At 44.4% G+C, this 24,749-nt stretch overlaps 1 protein-coding gene across 1 annotated transcript; it reads left to right on the top strand.

The window, feature by feature from the left end:
• Positions 1–14,823, top strand: LOC132571906 (zinc finger protein RFP-like). Its single transcript, XM_060238698.1, has 8 exons — positions 1–116; positions 2,643–3,104; positions 5,430–5,525; positions 6,604–6,834; positions 7,865–7,887; positions 8,463–8,578; positions 13,102–13,134; positions 14,216–14,823. Exons 2-8 carry the CDS (start codon positions 2,694–2,696, stop codon positions 14,719–14,721), a joined length of 1,416 nt encoding a protein of 471 aa, XP_060094681.1. The 5' UTR covers positions 1–116; positions 2,643–2,693; the 3' UTR covers positions 14,722–14,823.
• The last annotated feature ends 9,926 nt before the right edge of the window (positions 14,824–24,749 follow it).

Below are 24,749 nucleotides of genomic sequence, written 5' to 3'. Positions count from 1 at the left end.
GACCTCAAATCTGCTTTTCTTTGACTCTCTAGCGACGTATGAAGAGTGGGAAAGATCACAAGCAAGGGGGAGACTTTTGTGCCCATCCAGTGATTCTGGTGTGAGACAAGGAGCAGGTAATTCTTGCATAATGGAGTAGCCATCTTGATTAGTTGGTAGAATACAAGGAGATTCAGCTTCTCCTTACAATGTCTGTGCTTGGAGCCTCCACCAGTGAATGCAACTGATTGGGGGGGGGGGGCAGTTAAACAGCTCTAAAAGGTTCCTGCTCAACTGCAAGCTAATCCCTCTCTGGGCACCAGAAGGTGGAGGTTAAGGTTGTCCGCTGGAGGTTGAGAAACTCCTGGATATTTGGGGATGGAGCCTGTAGAGGGCAGGGGCCTCAGTGGGGTTTAGTGCCACAGAGTCCACCCTCCAAAGCATCCATTTTCTCTAGGAGGACTCATCTCTGTAGTCTGGAGATGAGCTGTAACTCCAGGGGATCCTCAGGTCCCACTTGGAGGCTGGCATTCTAATAAGTTAACACAAATGTGCATCAACTGCATTATGTGCTGGAGACGTGAGAACTGGCACTTTTCCTTATGTGGTAGGACTGTCATATTGCTAGAAAGTGATGGAGAAATATTCACAGCGGAATACATGAAGTGGCTGGTATAAAACTACTGCAATTTCTGAGGGTTTTGTTAGGCTAGGTACAACACAGATGAGTTGCCAAAAAACAGTAGTATGTGCTGTGGCAGTTACTTGTAACAGAAGAATGCTCTTGGCTAAGAATTGGAAGCAGTAAACTTTGCCAAAGTTTGAGTTCTAACTATGCAAAATCTGATTTATTATGCTAATAGCCAAGACTGTAATGTTTTAACAAAAACATTTAAAGAAGACATATGCACAAAATTGGTTTATTCAACGGTGGTTTCCTTTAATAAAATACTGAAATGGGTTATTTCAAACAAGGGAAGCGAGGGAAGAAATACTGAACTGGCTTTATAAGTTTATTTTTTTTAAAATATTGATACATATGTATAGGTTTAATATGTTTTCTACAAGATTTCATGGAAGTTGTACATATTGTAAAGTACATGTTCTTTATTCATTAATAAAAAGTTTAGGCATTACATTATTCAAAACTCTCAAGCAGCTAAATTAAAAGAGCATCATGTAATAAATGTCTAGCGATATATCACAGTACAATGCAACCTCAGAATAAAAACAGACTAAAATCTTCATATAGCTAAAACTAACAGCAATCTCTATCTTCCTCTGAAAAGATGCCCAAAAGCTGGCAGTTTCAGTTTGTAGAAAACCTCTCTGAAGTTGCTTACCTGCCAGTGAAAATGATTGATTAAGTATGTGTATGCCTCCTCCCAACTTTCAAACTCCTGAGAAAGTAGACAACTTACATAGTACCAACAATAAAAATACAACCTATTTCAAAATAAACTCAATATTGCCAATATTGATTTAAAAAAAAAAATAGGCTGTATTTTTATTGTATTTATATTGGTTGCTCCCAGGTGAGGGCCTCCCTCAGCCATGATTGTTTCAGGGAGTAGGAGCCCACTCGAGGCGTAAGAATAGGGAAAGGGTAGAGGTTAGATCACCTGAGTATGCCTCTGCTTTCCCTCTCACACCCTGGCTCTCTGCATCCTTGTCCCCCGCTCACCGTCCTGTCCCCTTTTTTTATGTCCCTTCAACCCGACTCCACTGCCCTGAGCAGGGGTGACCAAACCTGCTCAACGTAAGAGCCACATAGAATAAACATCAGATGTTTGAGAGCCACAAGACATCAACAACGGATGTTGGAAGAGAGGGAGGGAGAGGTGGAAAGAAAAGCCGCCCTGAGCCTGCTTTCATGGGGAGGGTGGGATATAAATAAATAAAAACAACAACTTTAGCTTTAAATGCCTTCTCCAAGCTGCTGGCTGAATTGGCTTGCAGAAGTGATCTAAAGAGACAAATGCCTTCTCCAAGCCGGCATATGGGGCGTTGAGGGCTTGGAGAGACAGATAATATGCACGAAAGAGCCACATGTGGCTCCCACGGGGATTGGCCGATCCCTCTGCCCTTCGGGATCTGGGCTTCTTCCCACTGGATGCCTGTTTCCCCTCCTCCCTTATAACCGTAAAATATATAAATCAAATGCATAAGTAACTTAAATATATAATTAAATAAATGTAAATTATAAATGTAATACTAATGATGATGATGATGACAATAACAACCACCCAGTCCCACCCTAACCCTGCCCTCTGTACCGCCCGCCTGGGAACTCTGGGTGGGCCCCGCCCTGGCCAGAAGCGCTGCAGGCCTTCAAGGAACCGCGGACTTGCACCTGCGCTCATCCCTGGCGGGAAACGTCGGCGGCTGCCGCTTGAGCTCCGCTTGAGGTCTTGCGCGGGGCTGCTGCCAGCTGGTTTCCCTTCTTGGAGGGTCAGCTTCGGTCTTTGCAGGCGTCGGGACGGGCGCCATCGGGGTTGTTGCTGCAGGCGGTGGGGCAGGGCCAGCCCCGGAGGCTGCTTCCCTGCGCCGTTTCCCTTTCTCCACCGGACGGGGGTTGTATATGAGGTCGTTTGGCAGGACGTGCCCGGACAGCAACAGTTAAAAGCTGCCTTCTCCAGCTAATTCCTGCTGTCCTTTTACAGATCTGACAAGCTGCTTTTCCTGTCATCCAAGCCACCGACACCCCAGCCCCCATGGCTTCAGCCCCACCATCCATAGATGTGGAAAAAGAAGTCACATGCCCCATCTGCTTGGAGTGGCTGACAGACCCCGTGGTCCTGGGCTGTGGCCACAGTTTCTGCCGGGGCTGCATCACCAGCTACTGCGAGGCATGGGAAAGATTGGGGGACTTGCAGTGTCCTGTCTGTAAATTCAAGTTCCAAAAAGGGGATTTCCGTACAAACTGGCAGCTGGCAATCCTAGTGGAAAAAATGAAACTCCTCCCACTAAGCCCTGGGAACAAAAGTCATTGTTTGAGACACAAGAAAAAACTCCACCTGTTCTGCAGAGAGGATGAAAAATTGTTGTGTTTCCTTTGTGAACGATCCCCAGAACACCAAGGACACACAGTACTTCTCCTGGAAGACGCTGCTCAGCAACAAAAGGTAGGAAAACGAGACGTTTGCTGATGGAACCTTTATGTTGTCTGGGGAAGTTGCACTTTCCTCTCAATATAAGCTTGAAAGAGGCTCTCTCTTCAGGGCTGCTGTTTTCAACAGTAAGGAGGTAAAAGGTGCCAGTCATTTTTATAGTGAGTGTTTGGCCCATCCTGAAAACAAAATTAAGACCCACGCATTTTCTCTGTTTAATCAAGATCATGTTAATACTGCAAGCGATAAAAGTATTATTTACTTAGCTTAGTAGAGTACGCTCTACCGTGCCAGTCTTTGCAAAGCAACATGATGTAGGAACAAAAAGATGCAAAGATTTGTTTGGCCCAACCTGGAGTTTTAGAGGACAAAAAGGGAAGGGAGATTGGAGAGAACAATAGAGTGTTATCAATGCCCCAAGAAGGGAGGCTCTTAGGCTAGCGTGGCTTGAGCCAAAACAGTGAGGTATGGAAGATTGGAGGTGGGCAAATGTTGTCCCCATCTTCAAGAAGGGGGAAAAGGAGGATCTGGGTAACTACCAATCTTTCATCTTGACATCTATACCTGAAAATGTTTTAGAACAAATCATCAAGCCATCAGTCCTTGAGCATTTAGAAAGGTTGTCTGTGATTGCTAAGAGCCAGCATGGGTTTCTCAAGAATACGTCATGTCAGACTAACCGTGGCTCTCTTTTTGAAAAAGTTACTACCTTGCTGGATCAAGTGAATGCTGTAGATATAGTTTACCTTTATTTCATTAAGGCTTTTGATAAGGTTCTACATAATATTCTTGCTGACAGATGATAAAATGTGGTTTGGATCCTGTTATTGTCATGTGGATCTGAACTGGTTGACAGATCGCACCCAAAGAGTGCTTGTGAATGGTTCCTTATCCTCTTGTAGAGGAATAACAAGTGGAATGCCTCAAGAATCTGTCCTGGGACCCGTTTTGTTTAATTTCTTTATAAATGATTTGGGTGAAGAAACAGAAGGCATGCTTTATCAATTTGAAGATGATACTAAATTTGGAGGGGCAGGCAAGTACAGTAGAAGACAGAGTCATGATACAGGATGATTTTGACAGGCTGGAAAACTTGGCTAAAACAAATAAAATAAATTTTAATGGGGATAAATGTAAAGTTCTGCATTTGGTAGACAAAATCCAATGCATAGTTATAGGATGGGGGAGACTTGTCTTAGCAGTAGTATGTGCAAAAAGGATCTAGGGATCTTAGTGGACCATACATTGAACATGAGTCAGCAGTGTGATGCAGAAGCTAAAAAGGCAAATGCAATTTTGGGCTATACCAACAGAAAAAAATAGTGTGCAGATCACATGAAGTGATGGTATCATTTTACTCTGCTCTGGTTAGACCTCATCTAGAGTACTGTGTTCAGTTTTGGGCACCACAATTTAAGGATATAGACAAGCTAGAACAGGTCCAGAGGAGGGCAATGACCAAGTCCTATGTGGAAAGGTTGAAAGAGCTGGGTATGCTTAGTCTGGAGAGGAGATGACTGAGAGGTGATATGATCACCCTCAAGAAGGGCTGTCACATAGAAGACGGTGCAGAATTGTTTTCTGTTTCCCCAGAAGGTCGGACCAGAAACAATGGATTGAAATGAAATCAAAAGAGTTTTTGAGTAAACATTAGGAAGAACTTCCTGACAGTTAAAGCAGTTCCTAAGTGGAACAGGCTTCCTTGGGAGGTGATGGGCTCTCCTTCTTTGGAGGTTTTAAAACTGAGGCTAGATGGGCATCTGACAGCAATGCTATGAACTTAAGCAGATCATATGCTTAATTCTCATGGCCCTTTCTTACATGCCCAGGGAAATGCTGTTCACCACTTTGGGTTCAAGCAGCAATTTTTCTCCAGGCCAGTTTTGCTAGGGATCCTGGAGGTTTATTCTATCTATTTATATTTTGGGGGCATTTTCTGGGCTTGGAGCAGGGATCACTGGGGGCGTGGGGGGAGGTAAATTTCCTGCATTGGTTGGGGGTTGGACTAGATGACCTTGGAGATCCCTTCCAACTATGAGTTTATTATTATTTTCTGTGAATGGTCAAATAATACAACTACAACTATGGGACAAGATCATTTGACTGGCCTTGCTATGCTCAACATAAACGATGACATTGCAAGAAAACTAGATTTTTCCAGTTTAATTAGTGAAAAATATTTTTGTGACCTCAAAAGTGACCTTAGGCTCCCCTGGAAGGAGCCAAGTGCGTTATTTCAATGAACTCTTTTTGCTTTGCTTTTCTTTTATAGCTTTTTTAATGCCGCAAAAAGCAAACAAACAACTAATCCAGAAGATTTGTTCATTTTTCCCCCTTCAGGATAAGATCTTCAGTTGTTTGGAGACTTTGAATAATGAGAGAAAGAAAATTCCAATATATACAGAAAAGGCTAAAGATGAAAGCCGAAGATTGCTTGTAAGTGTCCCGATTGCTGGAAAGTGAACAAGAACTGGGGTAATATCTAGGAAAACAATATACCAAATGAAGGAAGAATCCAAAACTACAAGCCAGTCTCAGTCCTCAGAAGGAATATCTGTCACTGAGAATAGCCTGGTCTGTCACAAAAAATATTAATCAAAAGCCATTCTAAGGGCCAAACATTGTATTCCTTTTTCCTTGGAGACTTTTTTCTGTTACAATAGACACAGAAACTGCAGTTTGGATCAGAAGATGGAGGTGGAGGGTCTCTTAAAGAATTGAACACCTCACTTTTTTGGCAGAAAAAGTATGCCCCTCTTAGATTTCCATGACATACGCAAAAATGCAGATGGTAAAGCAGTGCAGAGGGGCAGTCTTTGTGGGAAAACCTGGAAGAAGGTAGGAATAAAATCCCCTCTTCAACCTGCACCAGTCTTTGTTGCATTTTGCTCAGGTAAAGTAATCCTGTGGAAAAACTACAGACAACTGTTAGCCTCTATAGAGTCTAGAACAAGCTTCAGGAATGCTTGCATTGTGTTTTCATTTAGAAATGCATACACAATTATTTTTTGGACACCATAGAGTTTTGCCCAAATGCCAGACCATCCCTGATGTCTCCCTCTGACATCACCTTTGGGTGCATGTAAAGTGATGTCCACAGGCCATTTTCCCCCAACAGCCAGCCAGCTGAGTGGTTGTGGTAAGCATCCACTGGTGGCAGGAGGATCCCTGATACCAATGGAATATTGGCAAGCCTACCTGTACATCACACTGGATCTGTGCAGAATATTGATGTGATCTCTGGGGAAAATCATAAGTGTCCTTTCTAAATGATTTGACCCTCTAACAACCAATTACATTCCTGACATTGTTTTTTTTTCTTTCTTTCTTTCTTTCTTTCTTTCTTTCTTTCTTTCTTTCTTTCTTTCTTTCTTTCTTTCTTTCTTTCTTTCTTTCTTTCTTTCTTTCTTTCTTTCTTTCTTTCTTTCTTTCTTTCTTTCTTCCTTCCTTCCTTCCTTCCTTCCTTCCTTCCTTCCTTCCTTCCTTCCTTTCTTCCCTCCCTCCCTCCTTATAGAAAATAACAGAATTGGCGAGACAAGAGGCAGTGGCTGGGTTCAGAACACTACACCAGTTGCTGAAAGAACAAGAAAAACGTCTGCTGACCTGGATAGAAGAAGTGGAGAAGGAGGTAGCCAGAAAGATGGATACCTACCTGGCCACACTTTCTAAGGAACTCTCTTCACTGGAAAACCTCATCTGGGAGATGGAGAAGAAGCAACAGCAGGAAGCGAATGAACTCCTGCAGGTAAGACTCAGGTTCAAAAAAATTCAAAGTCATCCTCAACTGGAGAGTGTTTGCAAACTTCTGATGAAAACAGGCCACACCCTGAGAAGACGTATCTCCAGTCCTTGCCTGAAGTGTGATAGACTTGTTGTCTTTAGCCTTCCCCTACTTGTCCGTTTCCCTGCCCTTCATTACCACCATGAATGCAGTCATTTGCACTGGCAATGGAGTGTCAACATGGGAGTTTAGTGTGAAGTTTCTTCCATCAGCTGCCATTTCCACTGTTATCCTCCGCCACACACCTGTGCAACTGGAGAGCTTTTTAAAGAATCAATAGCTGCTTTTTCCCTATAGCACAAGGCCTTAACAATCTGTTGCCATAGTCTGCTAGTTCCCTTGACTACCCAGCTTTCATTTCTTAAAAGAAGTTGGCAATGTTTTTTGTTGCATGGCTAGTTCCGTTATTTCTCTGTGGTGAAAAGGGCTAGAGACCTTTTTTCTCAAAATGAAAGCTATAGCATAATAACAAGTAGCAGTTCAAAAACAGCTCTTCAGTGGTGAAGCAGGGAAAACAGTGGCCTTGATGGGCTGACAGATGGAAAATGGTACAAATGTGAGGGGAGCCTTGAAAATGTGCACCTTCCATCCAGATATTGTACTAACCATTATCCCCTCTAAGCTGTGGAGTCATGTGAGCAGCAATTCTACTTCATGGGCTACTGGCATTGAAGTTGTGAGCAAGCAATTTGGCTAGTGTATAAATTAATTTGTTGTGTGCCATTTTTTCTGAGCTAAGACAAAAATGTGTGAGCCAGAGGCTAAAAAATGTGAGCTAGCTCACACTAACTCAGCTTAGAGGGAACACTGGTACTAACATACTTGGGCTGCATTGTTTGAGAAGAAATGTACTGAGGACATGAACAGAGGACAATTGGAGGATGAGGAAATGTGAATTTTCCAAAGAAACCCACTGCAAAGAAAATACTTCCTTGCGCTAGTGTGGTCCTTGGCAGCCGCTGAGTTTCCTTTTCTTTCTCTTTATTCCTTCCAGGATGTCAGAAGCACCTTGCAGAAGTAAGTGGATCCCATTCATGTCCCTTCATTATTTTGAAAAGTGTCTGGATAACATAGGGTTGCAAACCTTGTGTCAACATGGCAAACGTAATGAGCTCTTGGGGACAGGGTGGAGTCCTGAGAGGGGGAGTATTGCTGATGCTTTGATGTCAATTCCAGGGGATCATTTGGGAGTCGCCTTTCACACTTCTCTAGGAATTTCCCCATCTCTGTGGTAACAGTCATAAAGAGCAGAGCCATTATTTGAATGAATGCTTCTGTGCATGCATGAAAGACTTTTTTTTAAAAAAAAAGGATGCTGTCCAACCATCCACTTTGTGGTTACTGGACAGCAGTAATCTAAACTGTCAGTCATGGAATGAGCATGCGGTGAGGTGGGCTCAGGGTAGGATGCCTGATCAAAACTCTTCATTACAAAACAAAATGGAGAAATTAGAGGTGGGGCCAGAGCATGCCAAGCCTGTCATCTGACCACAGCCGTTGTCTTAGTTCTGCATATTTTGCCATTTTCTTCGTTTGCTCCTCTCAATAACTCTTGTTTGGACAAGTGACCCATTAACAACATCTTTCTTTAGGTATGAGAAGAAGGAGACGTTTGTGAATCCAAAGGCTTTCCCTCCTGAGCTGAAATGGAAGCTCTGGGACTGCTGCGACAGCTCCTTTCTGGGGAATACCATGAAGCAGTTAAAAGGTAAGAGTGAATGACTGCTGGGATTTCAGAGAGAACATTTCCATCAGTACAGAAATGCAAATAGTGGGTTCTGGGTCATTCAAAAATGTCAGCAGAGAAGGCAATTTTCATTCAGCATAGAGAGAGTAGTTCTTAAGACTGGTCTTGGAATCATTGCTCAAAAACAAATCATTTAGGTGAGCTCATTTATTATGAGGGCCGGACTGACATAAATGAGACCGTGTCAAGCTGGACCATGTGCATCATAAAATGTAATGCTAGGTAGTAGAGATATAAACTTTATAAAGACAATCACAATTAAAGGTTTTTTTAAAAAAAACAAACCTTAAAACATTAGCACTCCTTGATCTTAAAGGTGCTTGCTTTGTATCTCTCCAATGGGATCCAGGGAACTGGCTAAAGGAAGCTGTGACTTTCCTTCCTTCCCCAGGGGACCCGGAGGGGGAGGAGCCTCAGCCAATGGAAGGAAGAGAGGCTTGGCTCAGTAGCTCTGCTGTGCAATTAAGAACGCCTGACAAAGCAAGCCTTTCCCACCTTCCTCCCCAAGGGAGGAGCCTCAGCCAATGGAGAAAATAGAGGTTTTGCTCTGTAACTGCTGTGTGATTGAGCAAGCCTGCCAATGCAAGCTGTTATGCAGAAGGAAGCAAGAAAGAGGGGGAAGGAAGCAGATGATAGCCAGTTGTAGGGATGTGCAAAAAAAAAAAAATTCGGATTGACACGGATTCGGAAGTATACGGGGGGGGGGAATTCGGAATCCCCGTATACTCCTGAATACCGCATTCGGAATAGCCGCATATACGGTAGATGCACGGCTATTACCGAATATACAGCCCTATTATACCCTATGGGCCATTGAAATCAATGGCAAATAGGGTATATTTAAAGCCGCATGTAGGGGAGGGGGTTTGAGATAGAGCCCCCAAATTTGCAGGGGACCTGCAGGGGACTCTCCCCTGCAAGCCCCCCAAGTCCCAAAAAGATTGGGCCAGGGGATCCCATTCCAGGGGCACCCAAAGAGGGTGCCCCTATTCCATCATTATACCCTATGGGCCATTGAAATCAATGGCAACATAGGGCATAATTAGAGGCTACTAGGGGGCAGGGGGTTTGAGGGAGAGCCCCCAAATTTGCAGGGGACCTGCAGGGGACTCTCCCCTTCAACCCCCCCCCCAAGTCCCAAAAAGATTGGGCCAGGGGGTCCCTGTCTTTGGGCTCCCCAAAAGGCCCATTGCTAACAATGATGGGGAAAGCCCAATTAGCCACTTCCTCACTGTAATTGTCGTGGGAAAAGTGGCTCTGGGGAGCAGGGGGTTTTGAGGAGAGCCCCCAAACTGCTGTGCAGCTTCAGGGCACTGTCCCACACAAAACCCACAAGGCCAAAAAAAAATTGGACCAGGGGGTCCAATTCCTGGGGCACCCAAAGCCAAACCTAACCACATCAGAGAATCTCTATAGGACCCAAATGCACTACATCCCTCTATTTACTCTAACCCTGCAGGGCAGGCCTGGAAGCAATATAAAACCCAGTTGCCAACGTCACTGCCACACAAAACACAATCTGCTCAAGGTCTGCTCTGCAGACCTGGCTGCAGCAAACCCAGATGCCAGCTCTCCAGCCCTGCCCCAAACAACACGGGGAGAGCTGGCCAGCCACAACAAACCTGCTGGTTCTGGGTCTCTCACCCAGGTGCCAGCTTCCCTGCCACAGAACACACAATCTACTCTATAAAAACAAGAAAGTGACCCAGCCCCCACACACCCTCACCAACCCCCACACCAACCAGAGGCAATTTAAAAAAACCAAAACAAAACCAGCAGAATCACAAAAGGCCAAGTGTTAAAAAAGTGGCCTTTTCACCAACAAGAAAGCTCAGGCCAAATAAGTCAACAACACCCCCCCCCTAAAACCAGAACCAGGAAAAAGGGGACAAAAGTGGCCTTTTGAACAATGGAAATTAGGCCAAACAGCACCCCCCCAAGAACCCAAAGAAAAGAGTAACAGCAGCAGCACAACACAGCAGCAACAAATCAAACACTGAATACTTTTAAAACAGTAAAAAATTAACTTTTAACAATACAGGAACTTTGCCACCCCCTCCCCCCCAAAAAAACCCTTCACCCTAACCCCAAGAAATCCAAGCCACCCAAATCAGGAGAAGTAAAAGGACACTGCACTTTTAAAAGTCCTCTCACTAAATTAAGATATGGGCAAATTGGCAAACCCCCCCACCCCAGGCCCCCTCCCCAAGCAGAAACCCCCAAATAAGCTACACCACCACCACCCAAATCTGGTTAAGTAAAGGGACTCTAAGTCTTTAAAAAAGTCCTTTTACCAACAATAAATAAAAACAAGAACCCCAAGAGTGTCTTACCTTGTCTTCTCTAGTCCAGGGAAGTCTGGTAACTTGGTAAGGCTGAGTGAGAGAGCTGCAGGCAGCAGCTTAAGACAAGGGGCAGCCAGCCCTTTGCACAATCTCTCACACACACAGCAGCAATGGAGGAGTTAATCCAGCCAGGAAGGAAGACTCCTTAAAAAGCCCTTCAAAGCATGCATTTGCAATGCATTTTGCAAATGCATGCTTTGGATTGGCTGCTGGGGCTCCTCTTCCCCCTCTCCCCCCTCCCTGATCCCAGGGAGAGGCGGGAAGAGGCCACTAAAGGCGCCAGAGTAGGCAAGCAGCTCCTTTGAAGCTGCAGAAGCTACTTTGCCGCCTTTTGAATTGACAGCCGCATACTTACGAATAGCTATTCGTAAGTATGCAGCGAGCCATATTCGGCTGCCGTATAATGGGCGCCTATGGGGATCGGCTTCAGCCTATTCCGCATACAGCCGAATCAGTGCTGATTCGGCTGTAAATACGGTTCGGCTGAACCGAATGCACATCCCTAGCCAGTTGCTCAGGGGCCTGATAGGAGCCCTCTGGGGGCCTGATTCGGCTCCTGAGCCACATGCTTGATACCCCTGATCTAGAATGTTAAAAAAATTCCTTCATTTTTTTATTTCTATAAGGTGTTGCCTTGTTAGGAGGAAGGCTGGCAAAGAAGAAGTCTTCAAAGGGAGAGGAGGGAACCTGATTAGTGAGGCTCATGACTGTTTTAAATGACCCGGTACACATTTGCCTTCCTTTTCAATTGCCATTTGGAAGTTATCATGGCAACGGATGTGCTGTTATTACACTTGTGCAGTTGATACAGGCATCTGAGTTTGAAAGCTATTCTAGGTGCATAATCAATACTTGATTACTTGAAATAGGGAAGCAACCTTCCTTCCTTCCTGATAGCAGAAATTGACTGGAGGATTTCGTAAAGGGGACTTCCATTTACACAACAATGACTTGGCTCCCCCCCCCCCCCCCCCGTCAGCGAAGGTTCATTGAAGTTCCCAAAATGAGCAGACTTAGTTATTTGAAACAAAGTTGCATTTATTGTATTCTCCAAAGTTACTTCAGCATGGAAGACATTGGAACTGATGGCTAGCAGTTCGAGTCATTGGTATTTAACATTATACATCAAAGCATTCGCATCTACCCCAATTCCCAAAACAAAGGCTGTCTTTGCATGTGAGACATTTCACACGGCTCCCCCTTATCTTCTACAGTTGGTGGTTACATTTCCCAGGGGCGATGTCCTTGCTGCCTCTAGCGGGGAGGTGAGAATCTGCCAGGCACTTTCTACTTCAAAGGCTGGCTAACAACCTTTGATATTCCTGGGAAGCTACTCTTGGGCTATCCCCTACTTGGCCCCCCTCTGCTACTCTACTCATATGGGTTAGTAAGCATATATCTTTATTATTCAATATGGTTAGTGATCAGTATTCAAGAAGAGTATCAATGAACAGAGTCTGACATCCCCCCATGTCCAGCAAGTCATATAGCATTCCGGAAAATCAGTGTAGGCTCCAGGAGCAGGACTTCTCTCACATAAATATGACCTTTAGAAAAGGACATTTTGATTGAGTCATGACATTTTTTAGACATTCATAGAGTAAGTTCATAATTACTGGACCAAATGCCGGGAGGGGGAGGTTTACGGAATGTGCTTGTGGGATTCCTGTTTCTGGCTGCTGTACAATTGTAGCCAAAATGGATCTGTCCAAATTGTCCCTTTGGCTCATGTGAAGAACTCCTGTGGCTTGAGTGTTGTTGGGATTCAAGATTGTCACTTTGTAGCATCCACACCCTGTTCAGTCTATTCCAGAACTTGCTTTGACTTATATAGCAGTGAACTATTTTAGAAACTCAGACTAGGATTACAAATTCCTCGCACAAAGTTGTGCTGAAGCCAAGTGTTGACTTTTTCAGGTCACATATTGTGTATCTTAGAAGCTGCAACTGAGAATGTTGAAGATTACATTAGGATAAGAGAAATGTCGGCATTTGCGAGCAAAGATGGATGGAGAATCCCCACCTACTCCCTCAGATTTGTGCCTCCATCAATGCTTTAGGGAATTGCTGTTCTTGTTACAAGATACTTTATAAATACAATGGGTTGACGTTTATTCTCTTTTCCTTTTGCTTCTCCAGACAGCCTGGCTCGTCCACTTCTGAAGCAAAAAGGTAAATTTTGAAACCTGAGAAAGAACAAAATTCCCAAGGAGAGGGGATTGTCAGGAGGTTTTTTGTTTGTATCTCATAGATCCTCAAGAGTTCCATCCTATGAACATGAGAATCATAACTGCTTTAGTTAGAAATAGTGGAAAAGAGAAATGAGGAAGCAGAAAGTGATTTTGAATGTGAGCCTTTTGGGCTGAAAACAAAATAAGCCCTCCTGGATCAGTCCCAGGTCCATCAAGTCCAGAGTCCTGGTTCCATCAACAGATACTGAACTGTGGAGGGTGCAACAGGCTGGGTGGTGGTGGTCTTGCCTCCATAGCCCTGCCTGGATGCCTGGAAGGAAAGTCCAACTCAGAGAGGTAATTCAATCATCCTTTTTTCCCAAGAGTTTCCTGGATGCAATTTCTCATTTGGGAGCAGGCTTGCCTCACAGGAGAGTTCCCTTGGTTCCCCTGGCTGTGCTCCTTTTTCTGTTTCTCTTATCTGTCTCCCACAAGTTCCACCACAGGCTGCTCAAGATGGTGGCTCTTCAGGAGTGGTCCATAGATTAGAACCAGCCTCTCCTTCAGACATCTTCCTTTCCCCATGGCCCCACCCCAGCCCTCAGAAGAATTCCCTCCCCTCCCATCAGAACTATAAAGGTTCTCTACCCTTGGCCCAGCTGATTAAAATCTGGCCACGCCTGGCAGGCCCTCTTGGCATCAATGAGGAATCCCCTGGTTTTGGGCTGCCTTAAGGCTAAAGGTAAAGGTACTCCCCTGTGCAAGCACCAGTCGTTTCCGACTCTGGGGTGATGTTGCATCGTGACGTTTTCACAGCAGACTTTAATGGGATGGTTTGCCATTGCTTTCCCCAGTCATCTACACTCCCCTCCCCCCAGCAAGCAAGCTCCAGGTTGACTCAGCCTTCCATTCTTCCAGGGTTGGTAAAACCAATGCTACGGCTTTAAAAACAGAATTGTTCCAGGGTGGGTTTTGTTCCAGGAGATGTTGGATCTTATATGTTGATGTGTTTAGTTTTTGGGAGTGAATCCATCTCCTGGCTGACTCTACATCTCTTCTGTCACCTCATTTCTTCCCAACAGCAATGGTGACTCTGGATCCAGCCTCAGCTAGTTCCCATGTTGTCCTTTCTGGGGACTGGAAAAGCATGAAGAGGCAAAGCACAGCTGAAGACTTATCTGAAGATCCTGAGAAACACTATGACTTTGTGCTGGGCCGTGAGAGATTCACATCAGGCTGCCATTTCTGGGAAGTTGTTGTGGGAAGTGAGGACGGCTGGGCTGTGGGGGTGGCCAGAAAGTCTGTGAGGGGCAGAGTCAGTTTGACTCCTGAGGAAGGGATCTGGGCTGTGGGGAGGTGGAAGGGCCAGTACAAGGCTTTCATAAAGGGCAAGGACCCTCCCCTGCCACTGAGGTGGGAGCAAAATTGCATCCGAGTGCATCTGAACTACGCTGGGGGGCGAGTGGCCTTTTTTGATGCTGACAGAGCAGCTCTTCTCTACGAGTTCTCTGGAGCCTCCTTCTGTGGTGAGCCCCTTCATCCCTTCTTTGCTGTGTATGGTGATGGATACTTGTGGATCCATTTTTAAGGCAGTGAAATCTCCCTGACAGGCCCTGCTGGTGTTTGTGAGACCAGGAAGATGAATACAGAACAGCCAACATGTCTTGCCAAAAAGCCCCTTTTCTGGTTCAATAAAAAGCTTCCACACAGGGGTGTTGAATTCATTTGTTATGAGGGCCAGATATGACATAAATTAGACCTTGTTAGGCCAGGCCATGTGTATCATAAAACGTAATGCTAGGTAGTGGAGATATAAACTTTATAAAGGCCACAAACACAATTAAAGATTTTTTTTTTACTCAAAATGAAACTTGCAACATTTTGTTTATTTAACAGTCCGGGATAACTAACACCTCTTGCTCTGAATTATTGCATCAAAATGTCTATGTTATAGCAATCTTTTGAATATGCTGTTTAGGTATTGCTAAGTTATGTATCTGTAAGTTGCAAACTTGCTTTTGATTTATTGACATTCATTACAGAAATCTCATGGCCAATCCTTTGAGCCTAAGACCCAGAGGAAAACATGAAATGGCTGGGTGTTGCGAGCTTTTGTACATAAGTTGCTTTGTGTGCTGGTCAAGAACATGTGAAGGCACCGTGACGCAGGCTGAGGGCTATGTGTTCATCTAAAAAACTTTAGTCTTCCCCAGATAAATAACTACAGCTCCTATGAGGAAGTGCAAGAATACAGAGATAGCAATGTATAGTGGTCAGTAAAACCCTACAATCTGGGAAGTGTAAGGGAGAGGTGACATTTTGGTCTCTTAGGGACTGCTGTCATGAGGAAACACCATTCCTAGGACAATCATGTTCTGTGTTTGAAGTAAAAAAAAATCAGAGCAGCTGCAGAAGAAACATTAAGAAGCAGAAAGCAATAATGCCCCCCTCGGATCATCATGAAGCAGTAATTTGTTAAGGAAGAAGATCCCTCTGTCTGATAAAAGGGAATCTGAATCTTTAACAAGAAACATAAAATAAACATAGCAGGATGGGCACTGGATATCAAGGCACAGGCACATCTTAAAGAGATTCTATTCTATAACTCATTTTAAAAGTAGGCAGATCATAACAAGGAGGGCAGGAAGGGACAGACCACTGCTCTGGGGAAGACATGGAAGTAGTGACAGACTTCACATTTCTGGGATCCAAGATCACTGCCATAAAATTAAAAGTCGGTTGCTCCTTGGGAGGACAGCTATGGCAAACCTGGGCAGTTTAATTAAAAGTAGAGACATCACCCTGCCAACAGAAGTCCGTATAGTCAAAGCGATGGTATTCCCAGTAGTAATGTATGGCTGTGAGAGCTTGGACCATAAGGAAGGCCGAGCGCAGAAGAATAGATGCTTTTGAGCTGTGATGCTGGAGAGTCCTTTGGACTGCAAGAAGATCAAATCAGTCAGTCCTAAGGGAAATCAACCCAGACTGTTCCCTGGAAGGTCAGAAGCTGACACTCAAATACTTTGGCCACCAAATGAGAAGAGAGCACTCACTGGAGAAGATCCTGATGCTGGGAAAGACAGAAGGCAAAAGAAGAAGGGGACGGCAAAAGATGAGATGTCTGGACAGCATTACTGACGTAACTAACACGAATTTGAGCTGACCGGAGGATGGTGGAAGACAGGAGGGCCTGACGTGACTTGGTCCATGGGGTTGCAAAGAGTTGGACTCGACTGTGCGACTGAACAACAACAAAATATACCCAAGTAAATGCTGATCACCACTTTGAGGTCAGAAATGAATTACACTCCAGGTCATACTGGCCCAGGGATCCTTGAGGATTTTTTGCCTTCCTATGGGCATAGGAAAATGGTCACTGGGGAAGGTTGGGGTAGCTGTGAATTTCTAGCATTGTGCAGGGGATTGGACTAGATGACCCTTGGGGTACCTTCCAGCTCTGCATTTCTATGTATATTCGGTTCACAGTCCATTCAATAGCAGAAAAACTCTTAAACCTGGGTTTCACTCTGTATGGGGTGACAATCCAGCCAACTCAGTCTGTTGTATTTAAACCAGGGCTTTTTTTGGAGCAGGAACTCCTGTATTCAGCCAATCCTCCAAGAGCTTACAGGGCCTATAAGCTCTTGGAGGATTGGCTACATCAGGGGGTGTGGCCTAATAAGCAAAGATGTTCCTGCTACAAAAATAGCCCTGATTTAAACCAATAAGGAATCCTACGGCACTCTGAATGTCATAACTGTTCATGGAATGCAGCCTTCTTCCTAAGATGTCTGATCTGTATTTTTACTGCTGCACGTTCATAAAAAGAACTGTGTAAACAGTGGAGTCAGAAGGACATGAAATTCAATAATGGTTTGGAATTTAGACTTCAAATGGACTTTGGAGTCATGCATTTATCACCTGTGCATTTTCCAATCCTTGCTTCCTGAAGAAGCAAAAGGCAACCACTGACAGAGCAGTGTGGGGCATCTGCTGCCAAGGGGATCTCAGATCTGCTTTTCATTGACTCTCCACAGATTTACAAAGAGTGAGGGATCCCAATCGAGGAGGAGACTGTTGTGCTCATCTAGTGATTTTGGTGTGAGACAACCGGCAGGTAATTCTTGCATAATGGAGCAGCAGCCATCTTGGTTGGTTGGGAGAAAACAAGGAGATTCAACTTCTCCTTACAATGTCTGTGCTTCGAGCCCTCCAACCAGTGAATGCCATTGATTTGTCTCTGAAGTGAGGGGGAGAAGGGGGAAAAAACATTCAAGCTAAGAAATGGTGCCTTGAAGAAGAATTGCAGATTTATATCCCGCCCTTCTCTCTGAATCAGAGACTCAGAGCAACTTACAATCTCCTGTATCTTCTCCCCCGCAACAGACACCCTGTGAGGTGGGTGGGGCTGAGAGGGCTCTGTATGTGCTGATAAACTACATTTGTAGTCCCCAAATGGGGAAAATTGTTGTTGTTCAGTCACGCAATCGAGTCCGACTCTTTGCAACCCCATGGACAAAGTCACGCCAGGCCCTCCTGTTATCCACCATCCTCCGAAGTCTGCTCAAATTCATGTTTGTTACATCTGTAATACTGTTCAGCCATCTCATCTTTTGCTGCCCCCTTCTTTTGTCTTTCTTTCCTAGCATCAGGATCTTCTCCAGAGAGTGCTCCCTTCTCATTTGGTGGCTAAACTATTTGAGCTTCAGCATCTGACCTTCCAGGGAACAGTCTGGGTTGATTTCCCTTAGGACTGACTGATTTGATCTTCTTGCAGTCCAAGGGACTCTGTCAGCTATTGGTCTGAAAGTCAGGTTGGGGAAATCCAGACCAGATTGTCAAAAGGATGGCCTTGTCTGATTTAGCCCTAAGCCACTGGGCATCACCAGCACTTATCCTGTTAGCTCTCCACAGCAACTAATTGGCAGTCATGTGAAATGGTATGCAAGACTAGATGGATCACTGGTCTGATTCAGTAGTTTCTTCTTATGTTCCCATTTGTTTGCCCTAAACACAGTGACTATCAGTTTCATAACGATATCTTGCTACCAAAAATTAATATGGGTATACATTTCTATCATTTCTCTCCTAGGCTCCTTTTCCCATCTAAACCAGTATTTATATATGAATAATACAAGACATAGGGACCCCCATGGTGCAGAGTGGTAAGCTGCAGTACTGCAGTCCAAGCTCTGCTTATGACCTGAGTTCGATCCCAGCAAAGGCTGGGTTCAGGTAGCCAGCTCAAGGTTGACTCAGCCTTCCATCCTTCCGAGGTTGGTAAAATGAGTACCCAGCTTGCTGGGGGTAAACCACCCCGTAAAAAGTCTGCCTTGAAAACATCATGATGTGATGTCACCCCAGAGTCAGAAACAACTGGTGCTTGCACAGGGGACTACCTTTACCTTTTTAGAGAGTAGAATGAAATCCACCCTACCCCCTTCTTTTCACTGCTTCTTGAGTCAATGTAATTTTTTTCCTCAGTTGGAAAAGAAGCTAGAGATGAGTCTTGCCTTTAAAAAAAATCTTATGAGAATTAACAGAACAGAAAGATTTTATCTCTTAAAACTGAAAGACGAATATTTACCATTGGGTTCACTAGCAAACACCACCTCTTCCAGACTGAAAGATTTTGGAAACATAAATGTCGAGAAATGTTCTCCACTCAAGAATTCACCCCAGGATTTCAATTGCTCTGCTGTTCCCTGTCCATGTACTAGGGTAGCCAGGTGGTACCCCCTAGTGTTAAGCAAACTGCCCTAAAAATAGGATTTTGGGGGATTTAGAGTGGAGGGCAATCTGCCTTTTAGCGAGATCAAAAACCGATTTATACAGAAGGTATCTGCTTTGGAACTTAATGTCAAGCATGCAGGTTCAATGACAAGTCGAGTTTGATACAAGACTACATTTATTGATAGACCGATACTTTCAGTGTAACAGATTCTTGAGAGTGATGCTAAAGATACATTGGTACAATACTTTTAAGGCTAACTTCAAAAGGATTCCAAAAGGTGGGGGGCGAGGGATGCGCTCTCACACATAAAGTATCATAAATGTCTACATTCTCATGGCATTATCAGGACTCCGTCCTTGCTTTCCCCACATGTGTCGCACTCCCTAACAGGAATGTATGGGAAGGTGCTGATTACTTCTTCTCAAGCTAGTTTCGTTTCTCTCTACTTCTACTTTGCAAGCAATAAAGCAAAAAGGGGGAGGGGAAAGAATAACAGAGCTAGCAGACCTTGGTCCTCCGTGATATTTCGCAGACCAGTTTTATGGAGGACCCTAAAACAATCAATTACCAATGGAATTTTACCATGCTTGACATACTGCCCCCCTTAACCTCAGCGTCGAGGTTTTTGAGGGAATGCTTTATAAAATTTGTTTATCAAATCAGGAGCTAAAACATTTTGTTCTGCTACCCATTCATTTTGGCTGGCTGGGAAATGTTTCCACTTAAATAATACAACACTCCACGCTTCACTTTAACATCTAAAATTTCTTGTACTTCATGATGACTCTGATTCCCAATCTGGATAGGTTGTGGAGCTGGCGGTCGAGGGTGCCAAGGAGTACCACCCGGGTCTCTTCGCAAAAGACTGCAATGAAAGACAGGGTGTATTTTACTAAACATCTTGGGTAACTCCAGTTCTACTGTCACTTTATTGATTACCCTTTTTATTTTGAATGGACCCAGAACTCTATAAGCCAGCTTCTTTGAAGGCTGATTCAGTGGAAGGTTTTTTGTTGACACAAACACAGAATCCCCCACTTGGAAATCCCACACGGGCACATGGGACTTATCATATTGTTTTTTATAAGCTTCCTTGGCCAGTTCTAGGTTCTCTTGGATCCCCTTCCAGCTGCCCTCCAATTTGCCCCACCACTGCTCGAAAGAGGTGGGGTCCCGGGCTTGCTCTCCCCCCGACAACAATGGGACAGGCTTGCCTTCGTACCCATTTACAGTCTGAAACGGGGAAGCTTTAGTTGAGCTATGCACACTGTTGTTGTAACCATATTCAGCAAACGGCAAGAGATCCACCCAATTAGACTTGGTGGTTTACGTAACACCGTAAATACTGTTCTAAAAGCGCGTTCACCCATTCCATCTGTCCGTCCATCTATGGATGGTAAGCTGAGCTCAACCCCTGTTCTATACCCATCAGTTTGCAGAACTCCCGCCAGAAGTTGGCAACAAACTGTGGGCCTCTGTCACTAATGATCTTATCGGGGAAGGAGTGGTGTTTCACAATATGGTGGAAAAACAAATAAGCTAGTCTCTTAGCGGATGGAAGTTGCACACAAGGAATGAAGTATGCCTGTTTGGAAAAGGTGTCCACTACTACCAGAATTACGGTTTTCCCCTGCGAGGCTGGTAGTTCGACTATGAAATCCATTGACACTACAGACCAAGGATGTGTGGCGGTTTCTAGAGGCTTCAATAACCCAGGGGGCCTCCCCCCTCTTCTCTTAGCCATTAAGCAAATGGGGCAGGAAGCCACAAATTCAGAAACGTCCTTTTTCATAGATGGCCACCAGAACTGCCTGTTAATTAGATGCAGTGTCTTTACATACCCAAAGTGCCCGGCTAGCTTGTTGGAATGACAAAATTGCAGGATCTCTGAGCATGGGCTCTTAGGGACGTAAAGTTTGCCATCCTTATACCAGAACCCATCCTCTCCCCTTTGTACTTCCCCCAGGCGGTCTTCCCTTTCCTTTTCGGTCTCTGTAGCCAGTCGTCCCCCCGCCACACTTCTTCTTTTGCAGATTCTGCCTTGCTTTGGACCATGTGGTTGCCATGGCAGCCACTTGAGAGGGGGAGATCAAGGAGTCCACTACCTCCTCTTTTTGGCTATTGTGCTGAGGGAGACGTGAAAGGGCATCTGCCAAGAAATTCTTTGTCCCCGGGATGTGCTTCAATACGAAATCGAATTTAGAAAAGAACCATGTCTACCTAATTTGCTTTTCAGTGAGTTTGCAACGGCCGGTGAGTGCCTCCAAATTTTTGTGGTCGGTCCAAATTTCAAATGGCAGTTTAGCACCCTCCAGCCATGACCTCCATGTTTTTAACGCATAGGTCACAGCGAAAGCCTCTTTATCCTACACCGACCAATTTCTCTGCTCCTGGGAATATTTCTTAGAAATATAGGCACAGGGCTTTAGCCTTCCCTCCTCATCCCTTTGCATGAGGATGGCTCCGACCGCGACGTCAGAAGCGTCACGTTGCACAATGAAAGGCTTCAATTCATTGGGGTGGCTTAGGACTGGCTCGCTTGTGAACAGCCTTTTGAGCTTATTGAATGCTTCCTTTTGGAGTCTGGACCCTTCCCCTTGTGCGACTTGTGCGGTGGCCAATGGCTAGTTTATTTGGGGTACCTGATTGGACGCCCATACCTAGCCAATAAGTGGACCTGGCCCTGGTTACCTGATTGGGTTTCCAGGTAACAATGGGGAAAGGGGAGGCTTCAGGGTAACCATTAAGGCAAAGAGTTGGAGAAGGTGTTGGGGTTGAAGTGATTAACAAGCTATATACACATATCTAAAGGGCACAATAGGGGACCACATTGTTACCTAAGGTGACACCCGATCTACACAAAGAACTCTGGCTATAGGTGAAGATGTTCCTCCTCTTCTTCATCTATTGTCTTGGGTTCTGTTGATCAAAAGCAGTCTGGCAGGGTCTTTGCTTAAGATGGACTTGATTGCGCTATGCAAAAGTAACAACTGTTGAGTACGTGAGCCTCTCGCCTCGCTGTCATGGAGTCTGGCACTGCAGGAAGATGGTTGCTGGTGGTGTTAGCTTACCAACATGGCTTTCGTGATTGAGGCTGAAAACGGCTTGCCCAGACAGTTCCTGGCAGCGCAACTTCTCCCACTGCAACGGCCAAGATGGTGCACGCACGGAGCGGCTGGAGACCCATCTGTACTTCTGGCTAGTGCTTTTCCAGAGATATAGAGTGCTGTTGTAACGCTGAGACTGTTAGTACTCATATGAGTCTCTTATAACATAGTAGATAAACATGTCTTACAGCAGATGTGTGTAAGTTGAATCTCCAGGTTCCCTGGCAACCAAATGTGTGATTACGATGTTTGTATATAATTGACATTGGGGGGGGTTTAGTCACACTGGTAACCAATGGGGGGGGGATGGTCATAGAACTAGAGAGTGCTGGAAGAACGTTCAGAATGGAATATATGAAATTGCATGCCTTGCTTTCTGGTAGTGTAATAGTTGTGAGGGAGTTGAAAAGAGTAGAAGTTTATATATCTTAGAGATCAGGCCTCTGATGGAAATCGAGTCAAAATGCAAAATTCTTTTAAAATCTGATAACAGTAGCCTCAGCTTTGAACTAAAACTCTTGGAATGAATTAAATTCCTGAGCTGCAAATATTCAAATCAAGGGAGCTTTGTATCATATTTGGTGTCGAGGGTCGATTTATCATATAGTTTCCCTTTGGATGTAATATTAATAAGACGGGTTATTTTTGCTTGCCTCCATTTAATAAAAGAGGTGGGGGAAACTGCTGGTTTGAACCAGCCTTGGCCCATAAATGTGGTAAGCAAGGAGATTGAGAGAGCTAAGGTTTTGAACCGTCTGTGCCATACTTGGAATACCGAAGCAGTAAAAACATTAGAATACAAACTAGCAGAAAATGTGTTTGTTACTTTCCATAATTCTCCTGGGAAAAAATAGGAGCTAGATAGGACGCTTTCATCCATTTCCAATCTGTTTGATGTGAAGTGCGATACTTTCACCAAGCCTGCTAAAATAATCGCATCAAGATAAAAGATATCCTTAAGATAAAGGATGGCGAAGTGTAAAGAAGTTCACACTGGGTTTTGTATACTGCCTTATAAAACAATTCAATTGAGATTGCCAGGTTTTTAGCATAGAGAGCAGTACGCAGATTGGGAAAGCTCGAAAGCAAAAAATAAATAAACCCGGTTCTCCCAGATAAGAGTCCACACACTTAACCACTACACCAAACTGGCTCTCCTTCTTCTCTAGCTAATTCCTCTTCTGCTGGTCTTTTACAGATCTGACAAGCTGCCTTCCCTGTCATCCAAGCCAGCAAGAATCCAGCCCTCATGGCCTCAGCCCCACCATCCACAGAGATGGAGCAGGAATCTAACTGTCCCATCTGCCTGGAGTGGCTGACAGACTCCGTGGTCCTGGACTGTGGGCACAGCTTCTGCCAAGGCTGCATCACCAACATCTGTGAGAAATGGGAACGACTGGGGTCCTTGAAGTGTCCTGTTTGCAAATTCAAGTTCCAGAAAGGGGATTTCTGTCGAAACTGGCAACTGGCAAACCTGGTAGAAAAAATGAAACAGTTGTCGCTAAGTTCACCAAAAAAAGATCTTTGCTTGAGACACAAGGAAAAACTCCACCTCTTCTGCAAAGAGGATGAAAAATTGGTGTGTGTTGTCTGTGAGCGTTCCCCAGAACACAAAGGACACAAATTACTCAGCCTGAAAGAGGCTGCTAAGCAACATAATGTAGGAACTCTTCTAGAACCGGATAAGCAAGTAAGCACTTTATAAGATTAGTTCTCCTAATGTACATCTTTGTGTGCAGTTGGTGACAAGGCACATGTTGGGCATATGATGCAGTTAGGCCCTGTTTTCATTGGAAGAACCAGGGGGTTTTTTTGTAGCAAGAACTCCTTTGCATATTAGGCCACACCCTCCTGATGTAGTCAGTCATCTAAGAGTCTACAGAGCTCTTCCTACAAGGCCTACTGTAAGCTCCTGGAGGATTGGCTACATCAGGGAGGTGTGGTCTAATATGCAAAGGAGTTCCTGTTGCAAAAAAAAAAAAGCCCCCCCAAAAAACATTTTTTCATGAGCATATGTAGCAGGCATGTCCAACTTCAAACAGGTCATGATCTATTTTTTCTGGACAAAAGTGCTGGTGATCTACCATCACTTTTGGGTGGAAAATCAGCATCAAACTTATTGCTATGCAGAGCCTTATAATGACGCTCCAGATTATTCTTTTTGGGCAAGGATACAGCGGCATTACAAAGTGGGCAACAACACTTGTCTTTCACCATGATGAAGAAGTAGTCCATTTCCCATTCATCATGAAAGTGGTAGGTTTTGCTCTTCTTTGGAACACTCATCTTCATTATACTGGGGTGGCTGGAGTGCTAAGTTAACACTGGCTGCATCTGCTCCAAAACTGTCACTGTTCCAAAGTATTAAAAATCAACAGGAACTGAAGACCTCTGGATGATGCCAAAACCACACATGCAGTTCTAAAAGTAAAAATAATAATTCATCATACTGGCACCAATAATCAAATACCATCACACCAAACAATCATCAAAAAAATTCAAACACCTGTCCAGCAAACCATGAGACCAAGTGGGGCTGGTGATCTACCTCTGACCCCTCCGCGATCTACTGGTAGATCGCGATCTACCTGTTGGACATACTTGATATATTTTTATATATTTTATATATTTTTTTTTATATCCCACCGGCGGGATATAAAAATAAATTTACTTTACTAATAAGCCTTTAAAAAATGAAATTATCCAGAATGTTTGCTTTTTTCTCAGGATCAGATCCAAAGATGCTTAGAGACTGTGAAGAATGAGAGAAAGAAA

This window comes from Heteronotia binoei, chromosome 5 (assembly GCF_032191835.1).
Source record: "Heteronotia binoei isolate CCM8104 ecotype False Entrance Well chromosome 5, APGP_CSIRO_Hbin_v1, whole genome shotgun sequence".
NCBI lineage: Eukaryota > Metazoa > Chordata > Lepidosauria > Squamata > Gekkonidae > Heteronotia > Heteronotia binoei.
The sequence above is the reverse complement of the archived record's forward strand: the minus strand, read 5'-3'. Positions and strand labels throughout refer to the sequence as shown.